Source organism: Melopsittacus undulatus, chromosome 5 (assembly GCF_012275295.1).
Source record: "Melopsittacus undulatus isolate bMelUnd1 chromosome 5, bMelUnd1.mat.Z, whole genome shotgun sequence".
NCBI lineage: Eukaryota > Metazoa > Chordata > Aves > Psittaciformes > Psittaculidae > Melopsittacus > Melopsittacus undulatus.
Window position 1 is genome coordinate 86,304,316 of NC_047531.1, and position 23,765 is coordinate 86,328,080.

General features: G+C 39.6%; 1 protein-coding gene across 4 annotated transcripts in view; it reads right to left on the reverse strand.

Moving 5' to 3' along the window:
• PTPRO (protein tyrosine phosphatase receptor type O) overlaps window positions 1-23,765 on the reverse strand; it is a 133,938-nt gene that overhangs the window by 3,229 nt on the left and 106,944 nt on the right. For 3 of the 4 annotated variants that reach the window (XM_034063220.1, XM_034063222.1, XM_034063223.1), the window contains 14 exons: window positions 22,752-22,872; window positions 19,618-19,757; window positions 18,528-18,660; window positions 17,492-17,612; window positions 15,716-15,784; window positions 12,520-12,603; window positions 9,443-9,478; window positions 8,338-8,419; window positions 7,280-7,370; window positions 6,750-6,826; window positions 6,034-6,168; window positions 5,015-5,137; window positions 4,187-4,341; window positions 1,596-1,731 (listed from right to left, as the gene is read on the reverse strand). In XM_034063220.1, coding sequence (XP_033919111.1) covers window positions 1,596-1,731; window positions 4,187-4,341; window positions 5,015-5,137; window positions 6,034-6,168; window positions 6,750-6,826; window positions 7,280-7,370; window positions 8,338-8,419; window positions 9,443-9,478; window positions 12,520-12,603; window positions 15,716-15,784; window positions 17,492-17,612; window positions 18,528-18,660; window positions 19,618-19,757; window positions 22,752-22,872 — 1,503 coding nt within the window. The remainder of the gene's footprint in view (window positions 1-1,595; window positions 1,732-4,186; window positions 4,342-5,014; window positions 5,138-6,033; window positions 6,169-6,749; window positions 6,827-7,279; window positions 7,371-8,337; window positions 8,420-9,442; window positions 9,479-12,519; window positions 12,604-15,715; window positions 15,785-17,491; window positions 17,613-18,527; window positions 18,661-19,617; window positions 19,758-22,751; window positions 22,873-23,765) is intronic. The other variant, XM_034063221.1, reaches the window with a different exon arrangement.

Genomic DNA, 23,765 nt, shown 5'->3' on the forward strand with positions numbered 1-23,765 from the left:
TACGGATTAAACCCTGTAGTGCAATTTGGGAGAATCTTAATTGATGACTTTTAGATTTCAGAGAGAAAGAAGGTAAACCTTGATGAATGCTTGCATTAAGTTTATGTGCACTAGGCACAGCGAGTGAATGGTGCCCAAACAAAGGAAGGTGTCCCAAAACCTGAGTCTGGATTTCAGCCCCTGTTCCCAGTGGTCTGCTGATGCCAGGAGATATCAGTGCTTCAGATGACAGAATTCCTTTGATTTCCTCTAATTTGAAGCCACTGGTTTCAACTAAACTGGTATTTCTCTGATCTAACCTCCTTCTGGGGCCTGTGCCATTTGTTTTCTTAAACTGCTCAGTGAAACACTGCCAAGTTTCCAATGTACGAGACATGAACTCAGGTGAACTGTGTGTGGTTTCAGGTTCTGTAAGGAAAGCTTTCTCCCTGGCCTCTGAGCCTGAGTGCCAGTGTCACCTGGTGACCTCTGCAGCCAGGCTTAGCCACTGCCTGGAGCAGCAGGAGCCCAGCATCTGCCAAAGCCCAGCCCTTGACATCAGCCCCACGCAGACAATGGGTTTGCACATGGGAGGAAAAGAGAATACAAAATAGAAAGAACTGCATCACCTCTGGGGTGCTAAAGCACCTGAAATCAACATCAGGGTTTCAGATCTGCCTTTGGGTCAATATAGTGAATTGTGATGAAAACCGGTAGTTGGATAGGAATGATCTGGAGTGGTCTGAGGATGATGATGGGTTTTTTATTTCTAGATGCTAGTTGTTGTCATTGCAGATTTTCCTCCTCTCTCCCTGCTGTCTTTGCTTTGCTCTGGATCCAACAACCCTTGGCATTCAATTACCTGCCAGACCTACCCTGCAAATAGTGATGGTGGCACTTCCAGTTATATGGAGGTTGCCAGCTTACACTGTGTGCAACCAATGAGGAGCTCAGCAGGCATGAAATCTTTCCCTCATTAGCAGAGGAATCATAGGGCATAAAAGCTTCTGCTTTGGAAAAAGAGTTTGTGATTTTTTTCCTCTATATATTCTGACAATATGACTGTTCTCCCAGTGTTTGCCTTGAAAAGCAGAAAAAGAACTACCCAGCAGATGTTTGGGCATGGAGAGGGGCAAGGAGTGTGCCTGGCAGTCTCACAATCCTTTTATCTGTTTTGCTCATTATTTGTATTACCACTGTGTAACTTGAGTTCCTACGCTTGCCCAGATGATACCCTCCTGAATAAGCAGGAATGGCTGTCCAATACTGATATCATTTCACGAGCCATTAATCCTCTCAGCAAGCTCAATTATTTGCAAAATGGTTTGAAAATTTCATATGTTAATCTATTCTAAAGCATTTTGCATATTAATTTCAACAGAAGGTGAGAATAATTCATCCCCCTGGAAGATATCAGTGAGATTGTAGATATGTTATCAGACCCATCTATACAGCAGATTAATAGCATGACAATATTACAACAAAGATGAGAAATTAATTGTATCTATTCATAGCTATTTTGTCAAGGGTTCAGGTGGAATAATATGAAGACACTACGGAGATGTATGAAATAGATCTGATGACACGTTCACAATGTTGAAGTAAACTGATCTTACCTCTGTCTGCACCATGGACATTCTGTAGGACCGCATGTCAGACACCAGGCCCAATATGTCTACGAACTCATGATCACGGATGTGCTGTAAGAGCCGATCCAGGGCTATGAAGGTTCCTGTTCGTCCCACTCCAGCACTGCAACACACAGAGTTATGCATCTCATTTTAGGCTTTTCTGATGGGGACACCCAGGAAAATCAGTACTATTGCGAAAAGCAACTGTCCTGCAGGTGTGATAATCAGATGTAGCTAATCTGAAGTCAGACAGGTTGGTCAGTAGTATTCAAAGCCATGCAACTCTTCATCTATTGATTATGCAGAATGTATGGAGTAGATAGCTCTGCAGTTATTTCACCTTCCTATACTCCTCTCCATGCACTCACAGAATGTGCATACATATCCTCATCCACTCATAGCTGTCTGCTCCTCCTAATTTCACTGCTTCTCTCAAAGATTTCATGAGACATCTGTAAATGCAGTGGCTGTAGTCATAACTGTAGAGACTGCACAGAGGCAACTGAAGCTGAACCTGAACAATTCAGTTTCACAGCTCTCCACACTGCAAAGCTCTTGGCTTTGCAAAGGCAGTGCACTACTGAAGCTAACCCTCAATGGACAGACCATCCAGAACAGTCTACTCCTAGACTTCTGTCTTGGAAACATGAGACAGAATAGCCAGCAATCACCTGGCTGACAAATCATTATCCCCCCCAAAGAGAAGCTTAGTGACTAGAAAAAAGACGTACTGTTTTGAGAGATTCTTACATGCATATGATTCTTTGAGTGTGATTTCACACGTAATATTTAAGTCTGATTTCATTAGCAGTATGGCTTTAGAGGTTTTATGGTGTTTAGGGACTATAGCATCCCAACACCATATCTAGAAGTGTGTGTCTTGGCAAAAGTTCTTTCTGCTGCCTTGTCACGTCTTTCAGAAAAGCCTTGGAAGTATTTGCAATAAAGCTTAACAGTTCATCTCAACACAGTTCAACATAACTCTCACAAAACATGTTGGGGTTTTTTTGCCTGTGTTTAAGAAAACTGTCAATATCTCAGATAAGATGAATACAATAGAACTTCTGATTCATTCATTGATAAATTCATCCTGTGACTTTTTAATGTTTGAGCAATTTCTGTAGGGGTTGACAAATATATTCTTCCCCCCTACCACTCATTTCACAGCGTTGCTACTTTTAATCTAGATTGTCTAAGATGTACTGTATAAAATAAAAATACTATCTGAGAACACCTTTTTCTGCTGCTAGAAGCATCCTAATTAAAAAGAAAATACTACAGTTGTTACCCAGCTCTCTTTTACTTGCTTCTATGCATTCCCAGAACAAGCAAGTGGTATATAAGCAATTTGATTTCACAACACTACATATAATTATCTTTTCCTGCCTTTCTATCACCTTTCTTAATGTTAGGACTCCCAGAACAATATCCCCGATGAATTTCTCCATTAAGTTACAGGGGAGGGTTATGTGATTTGCTGTTGTTATTTTGGAACACTATTGTGTTATTATGAGTGTTATTATGGAACACTAAGAGCCATATTTGGAAACTAGAAATTATGTTGCTACAAAAGATTGTTTTCTGGGAAGGAGCTCTCAGAAGTGTGCAAAGTGACAGCAAGAGACAATCAGTGCTGACCATCATATCAACATCAGGAAAGACAGTGTTGGAGAGTGCTCATTGTGCAGCAATCTAACTGCTGCCTCTGGGGTGGGTGATGTAGGGTTGGCCCAGATTAATCTCATCAAACCTTGACTTCCATTAGAATATGTCACCATAATGTACATATATACACCCTCTGCAAACCATCTATTTACATATATCTGAGAAACCTGTTGCAAGTAGCTATTTGTGTGAGGAGCTACAAAGTGGTTTGAATTTAGTTAAGAGAACTGCAACAGGAACCAATCTGGTATGATATCACAACTAACATGGTAGCTGCTCCCAGAGAGGCCAAGTAAGTGAATATCTTAATAAAGGCCAGATGATGCCCAAGAGATAAATCTGACATTATATAAAACAACCTTCCTCCAAAAAAAGAAAACCAAACAAAAAAATCCCATATAACTGTTAGGATGAGATAGTGGTATTACTACTAGCACAGCATCCTGCTCTTCATGCCACTTCCTGAATATACTGCAAACTGAATGCCCAGATATTTGCATGGAGACATACTGTTCACTGAAGCTGGTTCTCTCTGGTGTTAAGGGTGAAGAATTAGTCCCCTGCTTTGACTACAGGAAGGCTGGGCTTTCAGCCTGCAGCCATAGACACCAAGGCATTTCTTTGTAGAGCAGAGTCATCTCTTTGGATGTTATCAATAAATGGCTTCAGGAGCACAGTGGGCAATCCTGATTTACACCAGCTCAGAGTCTGACCCTGCTCTCTCATTTCCACACCTTCATGGTATGGGTAGTGTGGTCTGTCCAGCAGTATGCCGCTTCTCCGCAGATGTGTGTCTCTGTGCACATCCTCCTCCTCTGGTCACTGGAAGGACAGATTTGGGGGTTCCAATGGGTTTTCAATCTATTTAATGAGTTACAGCCTTTAGTTCTCCATTTCCTTGAAGCATTTACCTGCAGTGAATGATCATGGGACCTTTAGTCTTTGCTGATTTCTGCCTGACCATCTGTACAAACTGAAGGATGCTTTCGGCAGCGTTGGTTGTGGGGACGCCATGATCTGGCCAGGCAGTGTAGTTAAAATGCATCACGTCTTGCACTTCATCAGCCTAATGGGAGAAGCAGAACAGCAGCATGCTCACAGCAGTTTTAACAGTGCAGTCATGCTCAGTCAGACTGAGTTGTTTCTGTCATTTTGTAGTGTTTTGGTTTGGTTTGGGTTTTTTTTTCCCAAATACAGCCTAAGAATGTAAAGGCAGCCAAAAAAGTGGCAAAGAATTTACACACTATCTGATTAATAAGGGCTGGGGGTATCAGGACATCATTATCAAAACGGCATGAACTCTTTTTTGGGGGGTTTAGGACTTAGCTTTTGCCGTTTTTCTTCATAGAGGTTAAATTCTATTTTGCTCTAAAATCAAGAACTGTTGTATTTTTCAAGTTCAAGGTTTTTTCCTCTTTCTATTCCATTCCCTCTCCTTTCTCATCTTGCCACAGATAAAAACCAAATCTGTTGGCAACAAATCAAGACCGGACTCTTGAGGATTTTTCTTTTCAAGTTCCAAAGTAAAAATAAAATACCAAAGGGGAAGTAAAAAAGAAAAACATTACAGGGGCAAAGGAAAGGGTTAGAAAAATACTCATTATCATAAAAAAATACAAATTACAGTGCTAAAAGCTTAGAGGCCTTAGGTGAAATTAGATTCTCAACAGAACACATTTTGTCTCAGAGACTTAAAGCAGTTCAAACCATGGGTAGAGGTGGGAGCTGTCATCACTTACATAGCTAATTCTGAAATTCCTATAAACCCAGTCTGTGTGCTCCTCCTCGGACAGCATCTCTACTGTGATATCCCCATATGCAATGGGGTCTTCTGTAAAAGGCCAGTAATGATCACATTTCACCTGAAAAGGAAAGAAATATAAACATATTTTTATTTATATAAATATATATGGATATATAAAAAAGCACAATCAAAAGTAGTATACTGAACCTCAGTTTTAGAAATGTCTACAGCACTATTTACTATATACATTAATATCGTGAAGAACAGAAATAGATAGTGTCTTTTTAAATTGTTTTCTTAATAAAATAGGTCTAAAAGGAAGAAAACACAGGGAACTAGAATATACATCTAAGAAAAGAAGTTATGTTCCAAATATTTCTATGATGACGTCAAGGAAAACATAAAGCATAATACTTGTATTTTATCATTATTTAAACTTAGACATGCAGAGTCACAGAGTGGTTGAGGCTGAAAGGGACCTCTGGAGGTCTTCTGGTCCAATTCCTCTGCTCAAGCAGGGCCTCCAAGAGCCATCAGGACCATTTCCAGACAGCATCTGAATATCTCCAGGGATGGAGACTACACAGCCTCCCTGTGCAACCTGTGCCAGTGCTCAGTCACTCACACAGTATAAAAATGATTACTGATTTCAGATGGAATTTAATATGCTTTAATTTGTGTTCACTGGCTTTTGTCTTGTCATTGGGCACCACAGAAGTCTCCCTTCTCTCCATTCCCTCCCATCATATGTTAATAAAAAGTAACAAAATCCCCTGAGCCTTCTCCTTCACAGCCTGGAGTGTCCCAGCTCTGTCAGCCACTCCTCATGTAAAAGAAGCTCCAGTCCATTAACCATCCTGCAATGCCTTCCTTAAGCATATGAAGTGCCATTCTAGGTCTCATTATGACGCTGTCCCATGATCAGATAACAATGGAAAGAAATTCACTCACCAGAGAACAAGCATGATTTCAGAGTAGTTTCTTTTATACTATGTGCAAGATTTTGCTACATACCCTTCTTTTCTCGTTACACTGAGTGAGCATCACAATAATTTGAGATTTCTGCTGGAGAACCATCTTCCAAAAATCATTCCTAGTTTCTGGCAGTGGTCCTTGGGTTGCAATATACTCCTGGGGTGAATGATAGCCCTAAGAAACAAAGAGACAGGTGCTGTTTACCAACATGATTACTGCTTTAGAATACATACTTTTCTCTGCCATACGTATTTTTAGCTTGCTCAAGTTCAAATTGTACTTCAAAAAGTGATTTTTAGTATAAAGAAACTACTTCATGATATTTTTTAATTTATTTTGAGATTACAAATTTTGGCAGTTTTTGATGCTCCCAAAGTGTAAGCAATCTTAGAATGAGGGACGGAAGATGAAGCTGTTGCTACACAAATCCTTTTCCCAGAGAACAGGAAAAGCAACATTGAAAAAACAAGTAATGGGAATCCTAAATTAAAGTTCCAACTGCTTCCAGATTTCATTGAAGGGTTTGCTTATTTATAGACAAAAACCCAGTTACAGATGTTTAGCTTGCTCATCCCAAACAGTGGGTGATTTTCAGTCACTGATGTAAACAGAAGATAGCAATAAACAGGCTAGAAGAGAAGTCTATAGAAGCTAGAAGCTAAACAGGCTAAAAGAGATACTGTGCTATCTGCAGGTGATACACTAACTGCTATGCAGGACACTGTTCTTTACACTGACCGAGTTCCTGTACTCACAGGGATGTAGTTGGCATTAATGTAGTCAGATCCCTCTTCTTCATTCATCGAAACTAACCGGACACGACTAAAATCATCTGTGAAAGGAGAAAGAAAAAGAAGTCTCTCAAACATGGCAAAATTAGAATTAATCCTATAAAAAATGGAACCAAAAAAAGAAAATCCGTTAGAAAATTCTTATATTTCCCAATAGAGACCAATGCCTGCTTCAGTAAACCCTACACAGATGCACATTCATTACCATTCCCCAAGATACACACCTGAATTGCTGTCCCTTTGGGTTCCCTTAGGTTTCATTAAAATCATAAGAGGAACATAGTAACAATACTCAGGACACCTTAAGCTTCTCATCTCCAAGCTCCTGTCAGTAAACATCCTCAGAAAGCTCTTCAGAGCTAACTAAAAACATCTCTCTAAGGACAGGTTTTAGAATCAGGCTCTTGAGTCAAGAAGTCTGTTCTGATTCTCCAGTTCTCTTCTTTCCCTCTTTATCAGGGACTTGAGCAGAAGCCTGGATGTGTTGTACTTACATGGCAGGATATTTGTGTAGCGATTTTTACAGCGATTCATGGGAAGATCGGCAGCGAAGTGGGGGATGTCCAGGCCAATCAGTTTTAGCTCCTGGAGTAACAGAAACACCAAGGTCAAGCTCACAAACATCCAAAAACCAATGCCTGGTTAAGTAATTACTTGTGGCAGATAACAGATTGAAAACGTTCATAAATCACTTTATAAACTGACAGCAGGGTCACACTGACTGTCCTTATCTGATGTCTCTGAGTTTGGCTCCAAACAGGCAGAGAGCAAAGATGTGGTCTCTCCTGCTGATGCTGCCAATGCATCAAATCAGGGGGCTGATAACCTATTTCTGTGGTGGTTGTCTGCCCCACTTAATGGTTTTTCTTCTGCTCCTCAAGTACATTTTTTATCTTGATGCTGGGGAATGCCTAGAAGATCTATCTAGTCACTACCTTCAGTAGCTACATCTAGTATATGACACATCAGCAGACTTTTTACTGGCAGGAAGGGAAGGTGTCAACCACCCAGAACGGTGGTTAACACCCTGACTGTCCTCCCTACTCCCTTTTTATGTATAAGTCTTTTCAAGCTAGCCCTAGGATAAGAGCTTTTTAGTTTTATGCTACTAAACTGACTTTAAATTCTGTGTAATTAAGAGAATATACCTGAACTGGTCTTAGGGAGACCTACTTAAAGACATTTTTGATGTCACCTCCTCATTCCAATGCTCCCTGTCAAATTCAGGAAATGAAATAATTAAAATGAATTCAGGATTTTAATGTCTTTAATTTGGGCTGCCAGCATGTCCTAAACATAAAGCAAGTGTGCTGTCCTACAATTATATCGAATCAAATGTGATGAGCCACACAAATCAGCTTACTAAATACAGCCCTTAATGCAACCAGGGTCCGTTTTTAATTTCTGCATAACTGGAAAGGAAGCTGACCCTCCTAGCAACAGTGTGCATTAAACAACACAGAGCACAGGAACATGCCATGCAAGCCTAGTATCTGGAAACAGCTGATGTAGGCATGGCAGCTAGGCGAGGACAGAGTCCCCATAGATTTACCTCAAATTGCAGAGAAAATTTATAATCCGAATCTTTGGCCATATCCTTGATATATCCATCAAAATCATCCAACTGGACAGGGCTTTAAAAGGAAAAACACACAGAAATTAAGGAAAAAAAAAGCCCCAAACAAACCCAAAACAAACCCCCAAATATTTTTAGTACATTTTATTTCTACTTTTCCCTGGAATACTATCAAGCCATAAATATGTATTTGCAACTGTTAATGCTAGAAAGCAACAATAAATAGCAAGAAAAAATGTCTTGTGGTTGAATGCCACCAAATGGTGGATATATTACTCATTACCTGCATCACAGCATAATGGCACCAGAGAGGCTGAGAGAGGGGTGCTGATCCCTCTGAATGAGCTTAATGCTGCTGCTGGTGCTGATGATGGCAACCACCCTGTGTTTGGGTGTTTTAGAGTTGTCCTACCTGAGGGAAAGCCTCATTTAGCCTTGATTTAGCAACTCATGTCATTTTGCACACTTTATTGCTAGGTGAGGATCTATCTGTTAGGATAGGCACAGCCTCTGAACATAACAGAGAAATAATCAGGCTAATGCTCTGAATAATGAAACACAGGTAAGCAGCTTCCCTCACTTAATTATCATGCTCTAATTTACAAGCTACTGAAGCATGTACACAGTAATCTTTTCATTTACTTCGAGGCAATATGCCCAAAGGAACCTGTCTTATCACCACTTAATTACTCCTGCTTACCCGTTAGCATTAATGATCTAATGCTCTAGCAACAACCATAATGAGAGTTTCATGTCAAGAGGGAAACATCACTACAAACAAACGCATCCCAGTTTTTCACTATTTGTCATTTTTAACTAAGGATAAGCTCTGCTGGAATCACTAAGTTAAATAATTGATCTTTTCCCTGATGACTAATTTCTATCAGTAAGGATCTGTTCTACCACAACATTAACTGTTGAGAAGAATGGCTTTTGTCCAATTATTGTTTGTTTTCTGCCTTCAGATATCTCTCTCAGGATCTGTTTATCAAAAAGTCACTGCAATATCATTATACCACGTACTCCATAATGCATGTTTAATCCATGTTTTATTTCCTTAAATATCAAAGAAGTTACATACTTGGTCAGCTTCCTCTTCTTTAATCCATTTTTACTCCTGAAAAAAAGAAAAAAGTGTTTTTCGCTCATTAAACTATTGTAGACTTTTTATACAAAGTCAGTACTGGTTTAAGAAATGATGTTTTCTGGTCCAACACAATGTGTTCACTATAAATCCTGACCAAACAAACAGCACTCTTGGCTTCAGGTGGGCTGGAGCTGAGTCCTTGGGGCCTAAGCTTGGCTGAGACTGGGAGAGGGCTGTGCTATTGCAGGGGATGAAATGCTATGGTGCCCTCAAGGCTGCTTTGCTCTGACTTTAGTGGGCTGGGACACTGGACACCAATACTAGAGAGGCTTTGGGAATGAGAAGCATCTGCTGGGTAAAGGAAGACCACTATTTGCAAATTCAAGTAAGGGTGAAGCAAAAAAAGGGCCTGAGCAACATTTATCACCCATTTCATAACCTGCTTATGATGATCAGTGGAGACAATGGCAAATATCCCGCTGAGTTCATTGGATTCAAGCTTAAACCTCAGGTAATATCAAATGACTTTTCACAGCTAGAGATAATTATACCAGTCATGTTATACACTGTCTTCACATGATTTATGAGTCATATAATTCACTAATGACTCTTGCAAGCAAGCTTGTGAGTGTGTTAAGAGGCATAACCCACAAGATATGGACTTAAGAACTGCACTGCACTAACTACCATCATGTGGGGTGTTTTTGGGGAAAGGGTCTGTGTTCATCTTGTGGCTGCCGAAAAAATATTAAGCAATCAATCAGATTGAATGCACAAAGTGAGCACCCTGAAATAATTTGGCTAGAGGTCTGAGAACACTTATATCCTCTGTTAAGTCATCCGCAGAACACTCAGAAGAGATTTTAGTAGTATCATTGTTTTCTTCCTGAGCATTAAACAATATTTGTCTATTCATTACATTATAACAACTAAAAAAATCCCAAAACCAAAAGCACACACAAAACCCACTCTTCATTTCCAAAATTCAGTTTTACAACATGTTCAGTTTTTGGATAGCTGCACCCAACCCATAGTAATTTGGGTATCTTGTCAAGGTACATTTCCATTCAGATGTGGAGCTTCTGTTGCAGAATAAACAAGCTACAGCAATAGCAGCTTTACACTACTGTGAAGGATTTACCTTGCCAAGGTTTACTTTGCAAATACTTAAAATCCTTCAGTCTACTATTATCTAAACAGATACTATCTGTGGCATATCTGTACATTTATGTGTACTATACTCACAGCCTAGTAGTATTCTACAACTTTAACGATTTTTCCCAATGAGATAATGAAATTAATTTCTCTAAGTTATTCAATACATTTATTTTTTTATCCCCTATGACTACAATAAACCTTTTAATGTCGGGCACATTGGAATTCATTTCAAAAGAAAAAGAAATCTGAATGCTGTTTATGGTAGGAATGCTTCTAAGAACACTTCTCCAGGGAACACTTCAAGACGCAATAAAACAAATGATTGACATCAATTTCTCAGCAACATTTCCTTGTGCTTTGATAGTCTCAAGAGGCCTTTCTTTTATAGCATTGTAATTGTTTTCTGAATGTTCATAAATGTTTTAAATTCATTTGTGTGCAAAACAAAAACATTTGAAACATTAGCCCGTGTTTCATCTGTTCTTCCATTTACCCTACAGATTAAAATTCAAAGAGAGGGATTACTCTCATCTCATTCAGCTCCTTTAAACTTGGTCATCTATACTAAACTAGGTAGCTTGATTGAAGAGGAAACTTCTGAAGATACATATCTGGCAAGGTGAGTTAATGCATATTAACCAAAAAGAGGAAAAAGGGAAAAAGAAGATTACAAAGTTTTTGCAGCAGTGCCATAGATAGTGGCCACCTTGGGCTTCTTGACCATTAGAGACTTAAGAGAGATCAGTGTAACCTATGTAATAACAAACTGCTTGCCTGATCCTCCATCACTTTGCAGCTCTGAGAATTGAGTTTGCGTCAGGTAAGTTAAAAGTCAATATAATATTAACCTTGGAAAGATGCTGTTCTTCACCTGGGTGCTGGGATCATGCTTTTATTTTCTTGGGAGAAGAAATGGACCTTTAGTTACATAAACCCACTCATTTTTAGGCACACTGAAAATTTACATGATTTTTAATACATACTCTATGCAACTCAATGAAAACCAGTCTCGGAAATCCCTATGCTGAAGATGCCAGTGCCTGCCTGCCAGGGCTTTTGTGCCGAACGGTAGTACTATGGTAGCAGCAGAGAAGATATTTGGTCAAAAGTAAACCTTAACTTTGGTACCACAGTTTTGTGAATCACTATACCTTGGACTCAAGACCATCAGGAACTTGTTTGTTTTATATAAATTGAGCACTTTTAAATCATAGTCAATTACACTTATTTGTTAAATGGTTCATAAAACAGTTCAGGTTCTAAATACTGTGGTTTTGTTGGTTAGGTACTTAAACAAACCCCAATCAGTTATGTATTATATCTTTATGAACTATTTTCAGACTAAACTATTAACTATATACACATACACACAGAGACACACACAGAGTAACCCAGTTTTTATACTTTGAGACCACTAGTTTGTACTGATACTCAGTCAACTGTTGTTTCCAAAAGTAAAACTTTTACTAATGTCAGGTGAGCCTAACCACACCTTTAAAAACTAAGGTATTTGACAACACACACCAAACAGGTGGGGCACGATTAAGCAATTTTAGTAATACAAAAGCAGCAGAAGGCAATGGCAGGCAATGAACAAATGAATAACTGGGACAGAAGAAGCCGGGACTTACAGTGAAGTGGCAGAAACTGCAAAGACAGCAATGAGATGAATATGATGGCCACCATAAGATTAGCTTTTCAATACCAAAATGGATTTGAGCATCAACAAACCAGATGAAGCAGGGTAGCAAATACTTTGATACCCACATCCTCTCCAATATGAGTTCTAGTACAAGAAATTGTATCTTCAAAAGCCTTGACCCATTTGAAAGCAGAGGTATCACACATTTTTCATGTAATAGAAACTAACATTGTTTACACATTGCATATGGAAAAACAAGTAAATCACTTACCAAGGATTAATATAAAATGCCAAAAGATAATCAGTCCAAAGGCATGAGGGTAGCAGAGTTAGGAAAGCAAATACACTTCTACGCCTGTGAGCATTAATAAATAACATACATAAAGATGAAAAAGTGAGGAGAGTTAGTAAGACAAACAGAAATCAGGAGATCAGCACATTCTATTTCAAAAATCAGCTAAATCCTTAAAGGTTTCCTCTTACTTCATATTATTAACATCTATAGAAATTTTAGTCCTCGACCTGACACCCTATGCAGAATTTTCAGATATCCAACATAAAATTCTTTATGATGAAAATTATTGTGGTGTCTATGAATTCACAGCAGATCTCATTGTGGCTAATGGAACTGTGAGTACAAAATCATTCTAAACTTCTGCATTTGCAACCTCTTTACCACATTCTGCTCTGCATTAATCCAGGAAACCTACTCAGGCGTGTTCTACTGTTGGTGGAGTGGGCTACAGGTACTTTTCAACTCATGAAACTTAAACAAAGATTGCTCCATTAGCAATGGAAAACACCCTCAGTGTTTTTCCCCCCCATCAGAAAATCTGCTGTCCTAAAAGCTATACCATTCTTCTACAACTGTTCTAAAGAGCTACAAAGTGAAGTTGCCTTTTTTGGCATACTCTTGGATCTTACCAAATTGGCAGATACTGTGTTTTCTCTGATAAGAAAGTCATGTCAAATGTCATCATCTCTAACATTAATCTTCCAACCAGTGGTGGGAAACTGCCCATGCAGTGGAAACTCCAAGTTATTCTTTAATGAGTTTTGCTGCTGAACAGAAAAGGGGCAGCACAGTTTCTGCATGGACCCTTCCCCAGGTGTTGGTAGGGTTTGTGGAGGTCAGTCATCAACCACCTCAGTGTTTTTCATGTGTCGTAACATAGATTTCATGAGAACCTGCTCCATGATCCTTCCAGGCACAGAGGTGAATCTGACTGGTCCGTAGTTTCCTGGGTCTTCTATGTTCCTTTTCTTGAAAATGGGGGTTATATTTCTCTTTTCCCAATCTTCAGGGACTGAAGGAGCTTCATCTGACTGCCTTAAATGTGATGGACTGTGGCTTAGCAGCTTCATCTGCCAGCTCTCTCAGGACTCGCAGATGGATTTCATCAGGTCCCATGGAACTGTGCACATTCAGGTTCCTAACATGTTCTCACACCTGATCCTCTCCTACAGTGGGCCTAAGTTTTTTGTCATCCTGATAAATTTCCACTTTATCAAATCACATGGTAGCATGATTGCAAACCTATTTATATTGTTCACAAATTAGGAACTCTGACATCTAAACCAATGGATTTTATTCAACATATGAAAACTATGTAATTGCTCAATAAATACAATATTGTTTTCCTGGAATTACATAGCCTTTCACCTCCTGTTTAGGTATACTGAACAATTGTATGCAATTAAAAGAAGGATGCAGAGAGTGCTCAAATCCTGAAAACTCTGCTGTGTTGAGCTTTCCTTAGGAATCTGTGGATATGCCCATAGCTGCTTTACTAGATCCCTGGAATAATCCCTAAGGAAATTTGGCTTCTTAATCCTTCTACCTGTCTCTAGGGCCATATTTTCCATTTGACTGCCTGGATGGACAGTGAATTTGGTCTTGACATTAGACAACAGAGGCACACAAAACAAGATATCTTTACTAACTTCCAGAGAAGTCAGGACCATAAGATTAGGAAGCACTGACTTCAGTAACAGAAATTTGTGGAGATAGTAAGTAAGAATATTTTCCTCAATTTATATTTTTATAACATAATTTATGTATGTATACACATATGCATATATACACATATATATACACACATATACACATATATATACACATATAATAAGCAACAAGAACTTTCACATCCAAACCTATTAGTTAATTTCCTTTCCCATAAAAAAGCCTTTTATGATTTTAATAACATCTGTTGCTAATTTAATCATTTGATTCAAGCTTGGCTATTTAATTAACATGAGTGTTTGATCTTCTGCCTTCTTTGCCATTAATATAGTCCAAGCAAGGGAAGCTGAAAGATTAGTTTGTACTACATAGAGCTGGCTGCTATTAAAGCTAAACCAAGCAAGTGAAGCTTGTTTAATATCCAGTTAATTAGCAGCACAGTGAGGTATTGACAAGATTTGCAGGGCTTGTTAGTTCAGTTTGCATGCTTATTAGCAAAAGGCTTGCTGTAGTGCAGTGTCAAGCCATTTAATCCCATCCTTGCTGGCAGGCTGCATTCTATGAGATCATGGAAGCAGTTCCCTGTGCACCAACTCCTCTTTTCAACTTCCTGGCCGTCAGCAAATGTGACCATGGGTGTAAAACTAAGGCACATATGACATTTGAAGGTCCCTTCCAACTGAAACTCTTCTATGATTCTATGATTTCCCTAAATCCTGGAAGGGGGCTGGCAGTATGCTTTTAATTATCTGTGTTTGGCCTTGTCTTGAAAGAGAAGAAGCTTTTGCAGAGATTGCTAAATAACAAACCAGTAAACCTTGGATCAGCCCTTAACCCTCATTTTCCATAATAGGAATGGAAATGACCACACTGGTGCCAGTCAATTAGCTCTGAAGAGCACATTTGCTTCTATAATATCTAATCCTACAGGCATTCTTTGTTCAAATACTTTTCTTCTGCGGATGGTGTCAATGATGGTTTCGAGTCCATAGTCTGTGCCTGCAAGTCTGGTTTCCTAGATCAGTAAGAGTATGTTGGGGGTTTTTGGAGCCTTTTCAATGGTACTGAACATTAAGTTACAGTAAATATTTGAGTTGGCTTGTCCTGAGAAACTAATTAATAGCACTGCATGAAGACAGTTGCTAATTAGACATCTACAGGCAGGCTTACTTCTGGATGTAAATATATCTCTATGGAGGTGTTAATGGATTTATAGATCAAGTTTCTACACTTGTTTTATGCAAGGAAATATGTCTGTAAGAGAAAGGAAAAATATCCTTCCAAAACACATCTATGCAACTTGGTTAACACGTATATACATCATTCCCTACTAAAAATAGAAGGTGACAGAATACAGTCTTTAGTCATCATTCAAAAACCCAAAAATATCTTAAGGAAGGACAGTGATGGCATAAAAATTAAGCACTTAAGATTAATGATCATATTTGCCAAAAAAGCATAGATGGGAAAAGACATAACTAAAAGCCTTGCTTCAAACACTCACCAGTTATAGGGAAGCTTTCCATCTCTCTCTAAAGATGCAAAATTGACAAAGGTTCCAGCCCCGCATTCCCTGTTTCAGGAAGACCATTGGGTACAAAGTTACCATTTTCAGATTCACAATGCTTGCTCTGATGTTGATTTAACACAGAACTCCCAGTTTTGTGGAGAACTGCTGAACACTACATCTGTGACTTGATGTGAGGTAATCTGTGACCAACATAACTGAAATCCCTTAACATAGTCATCCAAAACTAACAAATGTTCAGCACCATCTGAGATTAGGTTTCCTAATGATGCTTTAAAAAGAGTGAAATAAGGGAGAAGTTGCTAATATAGATTTCAAATAGGACTCATCTTCTGTCCAGATTTGGGCTTTCTATAGTCTGGCTTTAGCACTAGCTGTTGGCCTCAGTATATATGCTAAATATTTATCTTGCTATATTAAATATTAATATAATGATAAACTGACTTGACTACTTTTGATTCCTTGATTTAAGAAAACAATTGCTTCCAGCTTCTTACTCAATCTACTTTTTTGATTTCCTTCAGGAGTTTTTACCTTCTGGGGCTAGAAGAGATGATATAAAGAAAAAGTTTTGGGTTGCCTGCAAAGTAATTAAATATGAAAGAGAATTAATTTAGCTGGGATTTTCATGGAGCCAGCTAAATGTGTGATATGGTCATCTGTTGCATGGAATTCATAGCCAAAACACATAAAATAACAGTGTCTGCTAGGTAACCAAGTGCTAGATTCTTCACATAAGTTGGTGGGCTTTCTACATGAAATAATTTCCTTTCTTGAGACAGCACAGTAAATCAACATAAAATATATTGCTCAGATTATAAAGGGATGAAGACTCCAGGCACTTCCAAAACCAGGAGGTGAACTACATATTGAGGGTTTGGAAAAACACAGTTCACGCAGGCCGCAATAAAACCCATATTAAAGTGAACTGTACAGGTAAAACCGCCAGGAAAATGAAACTGAATTTCAATATTCAGATACAAATGATTTGTGCAGATAGCTGAAGGAACAGCACCCCTATACTCCTACAAGATAAGTTTTCCTTTCATCTGTATGACACTATAAATTGGAATCTTCAGTGTTATAAGTGAAGAGCAGAACCTGAGATCCCTTCTGGATTTGTGAGTTTCAGTGTATATTTGCATGCATCCTGACTGCATGGAAAGACATGCAGTCTTCCACCATAGAGGTGAGCCCATATGGTCTTTCCCATACTGCAGTTCCTATAGGAAAGAAGCTCATATGAATGCAGAATTTGGACAACTGGAAGACCAGGACATGGGGGCAGACTGGCAAGTGCTCTAGAGAGAGACTAACAGGGCCCTGGGCACATTCTCCCTCATCTTAGGGGTTTGGCTGCTAGGGCTCAGGCCTTTTATGGCCTTTAAATGCAGCATCCTGGATCTGATTAACAAACTGTCTTATCTGTTGATATGGAAAATCTCCTGCTCCAAACTGTAGGAAAGATCTGCTAAACATCTTGATGTCTTGCTCATGCCTAGTTGCCTCAGATCCTAATTATCCTTTAGGCTCCTGACACAACCCCACTCTTGGCAAAGCTCAAAATGAGACAAGGTTGAGCTTATAACTCAGGTCAAGAATGAAAACAGAGGGAGAAGACTGCTACTCATAAACAGCAGCAAGATGTTGAAGGTATCTTGTTCACAAGCATCTTGAGCAGCACCCATGCACAAAAGCATCCTCAATTGCAGCTATTGGTGTGTTTTGGAACTAGCATGAATCTGGACTTACCTGGCCATTTGTAGATGTTTTCTCCTGAGTACAACAAGAGTCACCAGCAGCAGTCCAATCAGAAGGATACTTAGGATGGCTAAAACGGAGATTACCACTACATTGGGATTCATCTCGGTGACTGTACATACAAACAAGGAATCTTGGTTAATTCAGAAGTCAGTTTTGCCGTGGGGCTCATTTTGGGTTTTTTTGTGTTTCTTTTTTCCCCCTGAATGTTGATAGTGTTATCCTTCTGAACTGATCCCATTCAGCCCAGGGAAAAATCTCCCACTAGAAATAGTGAAGTTTTGACTTGTTATTGCTCTTACAGAATTTCTGTGGAGAAATGTCTTCATTCGGGCATTTTTGTTAAAACTTTGGTATTTTGTGAGTATTATTATTTTTTTGCTTTTCACTGAAATTCACAACACAAGAGAAAACAGTGAAAGAAATATAAAATACAGAAATTCATCATCCTCTATGTCTCCAAAGGACATTTCAACTCTGAAGTTGATCTTCCAAAATAATCAATATCTTTTCTGACCCAAAAGCAAAACAACAGGCTGAGGCACTGTAATATCATGTGTTAGAATGGAGTGTCTTTTGCAAATAAATTTGTACAATATATGCTGTTTTAAATAAGAACTGGAATCAAGTCTCAGTAACAAAACCTTGATTTATTTTGGTCTCATATTGCAGTTTTATCAACTGTACTATTATGATACCAGATAACCTGTTCTGCTCGTTTTGCCAGAAACCCTTTTTACTTTCCTTGGTCAGAATAACTTTACAATAACTTTTACAATTACATTAAATATATTTGATTAAATATATTTTAATTATTACATTAAATATATTTTTCCAAGTCATCTCCCCAGCAAGGATTCTTCTAAGAACTTTCTAAAGCTGCTTCCTCATCACATCCACATCTGGCAGCCTTTCCATGATACAAACAACCCCTGGGGCCAGCATTACTGAGAGCAGCTTTAGAAAGCAAGGAGAAACAGATGTTGTAGCTGGAAGAGGAAGAAGAAAGCAGGGAAGTACTGCTTACCCATGGTGGAAACCGCAATGAAAGTGGGGATGCTGGGGCTATTGTGGCTGAAGGTGGTTACACTGCAGTTGTAGGAAGTGGCAGGGGTTAGGCTGGAAATGGTCACTACGTGTGAAGAGACAGTGACAGGTTCCTGCAGACATGGGGAAAAACACACAGTTTGTTTCTCCTGTAAGCAACAGAGCACAGATGAGTGCTCTCCTCTTCACCCATATAACTGAACAGATACAATCAGATCTACTGAAAGAAATCAGCGCTTCAAACTCCAGGGAACATCACCAGGCCCTGCCTGAAAATAGGCAGGTATCCCAGCAGTCTGGCAGAGAAGAGAGGAACGGGTGAAAACAGCATCAGGAACAGCCCAGATCACCAAAGGGGGTCCCAGAGCCCCTTAGGGAGAGCAGAAGGGTGAGAAACTCCTCATAGGGGTTTAGTCAGTCAAAGGGTTGGTGGGTGAAAGTGCTGCCACCCGAGGGGCATCCTCAGAGGTGGGCAGACCTCATGAGCTCTGGTTACTAAGCCATACAGGCAGTTATGTTATTCAAAGCGTAGCCAAGGCAGTTGCAATCCCCATCCCCTTGTATGAATATGTGCCATCTCTGCTTCTTTTGGCAGGCCAAGGTGAAAAACAATGCTAGAGCAAAGCCTTTGGGCAATAACTATGATCAACATCCCACACCTTAGTTTTTCTAGCCAGTGTAAATTCTTTGCATAACATATTTATGCGATGTTTTAATTACTATGTCCCTAGTAAACACTTTTGTGGGTTTTAAATCCTGATATAGTAAAAGAAAACAGATACAACATGCAAATGGACTTAAAGGTCCTCCTAGGCTTTTCTATACTCTCCAGCATGATTTTAGTCATTGAAATATTTTAGTAGTTTAACTTTTAAAATAAATTCTAAGTTAAATTTTAAGTTAAATTCTGAACCACTCTACCACATTTGGTTTAATCATCTAACTTGTGTACTGAGCATAAAATGTCATTGGGCATTACACACAAACCAGACACCAAACCAGAAAGATGCAAAGCCCGGTTTCAGTTTCAGAGATGAAGAGCAGAAACCAAAGAAGAGCTGCTTACATACCTGGACTTTAGTTTCCTGACCAGATCCAGCCTGCTGGCAGTAGACTTCAAAGAAATCAGCCACTCCTTCTTCCACCCAAAGCAGAGTCACAGAGGTCTGAGTCTTGTTGACAGCAAACAGTGATTTTGGAGGGGCTGGTTCTGTTTAAGAGAAAACCTCCTTTTATTAAGCTTATCTTTAAGTTTCCGGACAACTGAGAGGAAGCCTTGAACAAAAAGGAAAGAAATGCCTGATGCCTTTCTATCTTTCATTTCCTTCAGATAAAGCCTGCCAGTATAAAGTCCTGCCTCTCATGGTGATAAACTACCACTGTAAAATGAGAAGATGATAAAGCTGTTGCGTTTTCTTCTCTATTTAAACTGTTCTCTATTTGGGCAGTTGGATAATCACTTCCCTTTTCAACAGAACCCTCACTTGAGGATCAGCACTGTATTCTATTAATAGAGCAATGTTAGCAGAAACTCTTGGGGGAGGATGGCTGTCTACCTGTTAGCAACACTTTTGGCCTGAGAAAGCTTTTCTGTGCAAGACCTTCCCCAGGATATGACAAAGAAGCATCTTTCCATAAGCAAAGGCTGTTTAGGTTTATTTAATTGTAGCACAGGGAATATTTAGTCAATTAACAGCTTTTTTATCAAGCTAACATTTAAAGGCCACTGAATCTGCACTCGTTTCAGCCACAGGGATTTTCTCTTCTCACTGAATGCAGAGGTTCAGACCTCAGGGGTCTTCAGCTTATTGCTCTGATCTCCATTGCTTGTTGTGCTGGATGAACTGACAATGGGCAAACATACACAAGGGTCTGGTGAGGAGGAGACAACCCTGTGATAGGGGGGATATGGAAGGTCTTCTGGATGTGATGGCACCAATGGGGGAGGAGGGGGGGGGCTCAGCACCCCCAGCCCCATGTGTGGTGGCCTTGGCCGCCACAACCAGGGCCAACTCTGGTCCCATGAACCCTGTGGCTGGGTGGGCAGCAGCCTGCGGGAGGCCACACTGACCTTCAGTGGAGGCTGCCTCTCACTGCAATGCAGCCTGAACCAAGCTGGTGTGTGCAAAACACAGAATAGGAGGGGAAGCCTTGAGGAGCAGAGGGAGGAGCAAATGGGACAGTGTTAGGACGAGATATTCTTTTTATTCCAAGATCATTTAAAGACTAAGGCTTGATCCCGATGTTCATCCTAATGACTTCACACGATGGGTACTGGCAATACCTAGGCAATACCTAGCTTTCAGTGCCTCAGGTGTCCTGGGCTCCTTTGGTTTGCCTTCAGAGAAAGCAAAGTTTGAGTTGTTCAGGCAACATTTCTGAGCTGTTCTCCACAGTTTTCAGATTTCCTAATCTATGGATGTTTAATTAAAGTTGTCACTCTCAAACAATGACCGGATTCCAGGATCCCGACACACTACATACAATGTGCTATGTACAACAACGTTTTGGTCTTATTATTCCCCTTCACAAATAATCAGTTAATTTCATTCTGCGAGATGCTGTCACAGGAGCCTGGATGAGATGTGTAAGATCCACCACAAAAAACTTGGCACAAAGTATTTGCTCAAGTAGTTATAGACATATTGGATGCATACCCAATCCTCAGACAATCAGATCTGTGTTCTAGAGCTGGAGGCTGCCAAGATTATATTGCCATGAGGGGGAGAGTTGGGTAGGGACTGAGGCACATTCACGTGGCTGCTTCTCTGTCATGGGGATTGCAGTGTACATGTTGTCCCAGTACTACATAGGAAAGCGTCCCTCTTAATTACACCCATCTATCTGCTCTTGGATTCAGGAACACATTCCATCCCTCACTCCAGGTAAAAAATGGCCTCAATTAAAATACGAGTTTTGCATTAGGACATCATCCCAAACAAATCCTCTTTTTGCCTCCAGCAAATGGCTTAATTTTTCTGCAAGTGGAAAGTTGCCAGGATGAAGCAAACATCATGGAGGGAAGAGCATTTGGCAGGAGTGCTTAAGCAACTGCCAAATGCTGAGTCGTCTATCACTTAGAGTTAGTTCCCACTTCTGCTGATTACAACTCCCATTGCTCCCTCAGAAACAGAGAGAATGAAAACCTCTGGCATAATATCCTTACTATTGTCTATTCAAAGTGCAAACAGCATCGAGAAAAAAAACCAAACCAATCACCAAAACAACCAAAAACCAAAAAAATCCAAACCAACAATGGAATTCATTCCACCTTATCTTTGTTGTCAATGAAACAGCAAGGGCAAAGTACCTACACCAGTTCAATGAGAGTCTTCCTGTCCATAAGCAAAGAACAGGAAGATATAACTAGGCTTCAGGCTGTTCAACATGAATATACAGCATATATAATAATACAGCCACAAGTAAGAGCATTTGTGGACCTGTCTGAAAGATAGAGCTAGCTGATATTTTGGGAATATTCCCCCAGAAAACTTTTACCGTACCTATGGACAATGGTAGAGGGGGAATAGATTCACTTTCACACATCCACCCACTTAGTCCTGGGAAGAAATAATACAGACATAAGTCCGTGCACAGACACAAGACGTGGGGAAAACAGTGATCAGGACTTGTGAAGGTAAGGGAAAATCCATGGAATTTCTTACATCTGTTAAATATCTCCTTTGTTTTTGTAAAGAGTACTGTCATTTTTTTTGTATTTAATGGTACATTTTTGGTGTTAGAAGTCTATGGCTGTGTTCATGGAGAGGGATGGGGAGACCGGAACCAGACCAGGTAGCAGAGTGCAGACACAGACACAGGCTTGTCAGAAACAAGGAAGGTTTTGCTTTGTATTGAAAACTTCATCTGTGAAACCTGAGTTGCTATTCCCAAAACCTGTTCCAAGACCTTAAGGAAGCAACTATGAAGCTATTCTCCCAGCGAGGCATTAAGTGATTTCCACTCTACCACTTACAGTCAAATTCTGCTGCTCTTGCCTCTCTTGAGTAACACTGTTTTAGGAGAGTAGCTTCACATGCAGGAATGAGAATCTTCACAGCAAGGTGAGGTGAAAATTACAGCTTTGCAAAAGAAATGTGGTCACAGGTACATGACTGAAATAAGGAAGATGCTGAACCTGCTGACAGAGTTACTTTTACAGTCTAATGAGAGAAGGAGTGAGTTTATAATTTACATTTCTTACCCAATTTCACAAGCTGGGGCAGGGAAGTATTGCTGCCTCTTTCAGTGCAAGCAGTCACAGAAAGGTTGTAAATGTCCCCCGGAGGCAAGCTCAACACTGCAGTCATCACATTGCGTGTTACCTACAATAATTACAGACACCAGCTGTTAAATTTGACATAAACTATACATCCTTCCTTTAAAATTAATCTGGTCACTTAATACACTATGAATACAGCTTTGTGCATCACAGCAGATGTCTTCTGCGTGTTCTAGGCTTGTTAGATGAACCGGTTCCCACTGACATCAACTGTGGAAAGCCATTGCACTCAGCAGAATAACACAATGCACAAAGACAATCATAGGCTTTATTTTGTATATGACCACTGAAATTTTAAGGAAGAAAGAAAATCTCCCTTAACACTAATGAAAGCACTCTTGTACATATATATTTCATGTTATGCAAAATGTTAAACAAGCCATGGTTTTGAGTCCATTACAATTTTAGAGGAATTTAAATCAAGTCAGATCTCTAAGAAGAGTACACAAGAGACATATAAGCAGCCTTTATGCATCCTAAGAACCTGCAAATTAAATCCAGCTGGGCAAGTCTAACACTTACCTGGAGACCTGTTGACTTGACAATAGATGTCAGGACCTGACTTCAGTCATCTGCAAGTTTGAAACCAGTTATAATCCAAAACTGAGCTGAGCTTCAACAGATTGTGAATAACTTCCTCCTGCTATTTTAGGGGTAAGCTCCCCATTTTTCCAGGATCAGGGAGAATAACACAGAACTTAGATACTGTAACAGACTATTTTCAGAGGACTTGAAGACTATCTATAAAAGGCACACTCAGGAATCTCATACTGGTTTTCATAGTAATTTAATTTTCAGGCTTTTAGTTACAAGAGAAACAGACAATTCTGAATACTGACTAACAGGATGAAGTAAACTATTTTCAGCACTTCACTAAAAACTAACCAACCACTAAAAACTAACCAACCTCTACAGAGTCTTGGGAAGTGTGAAACA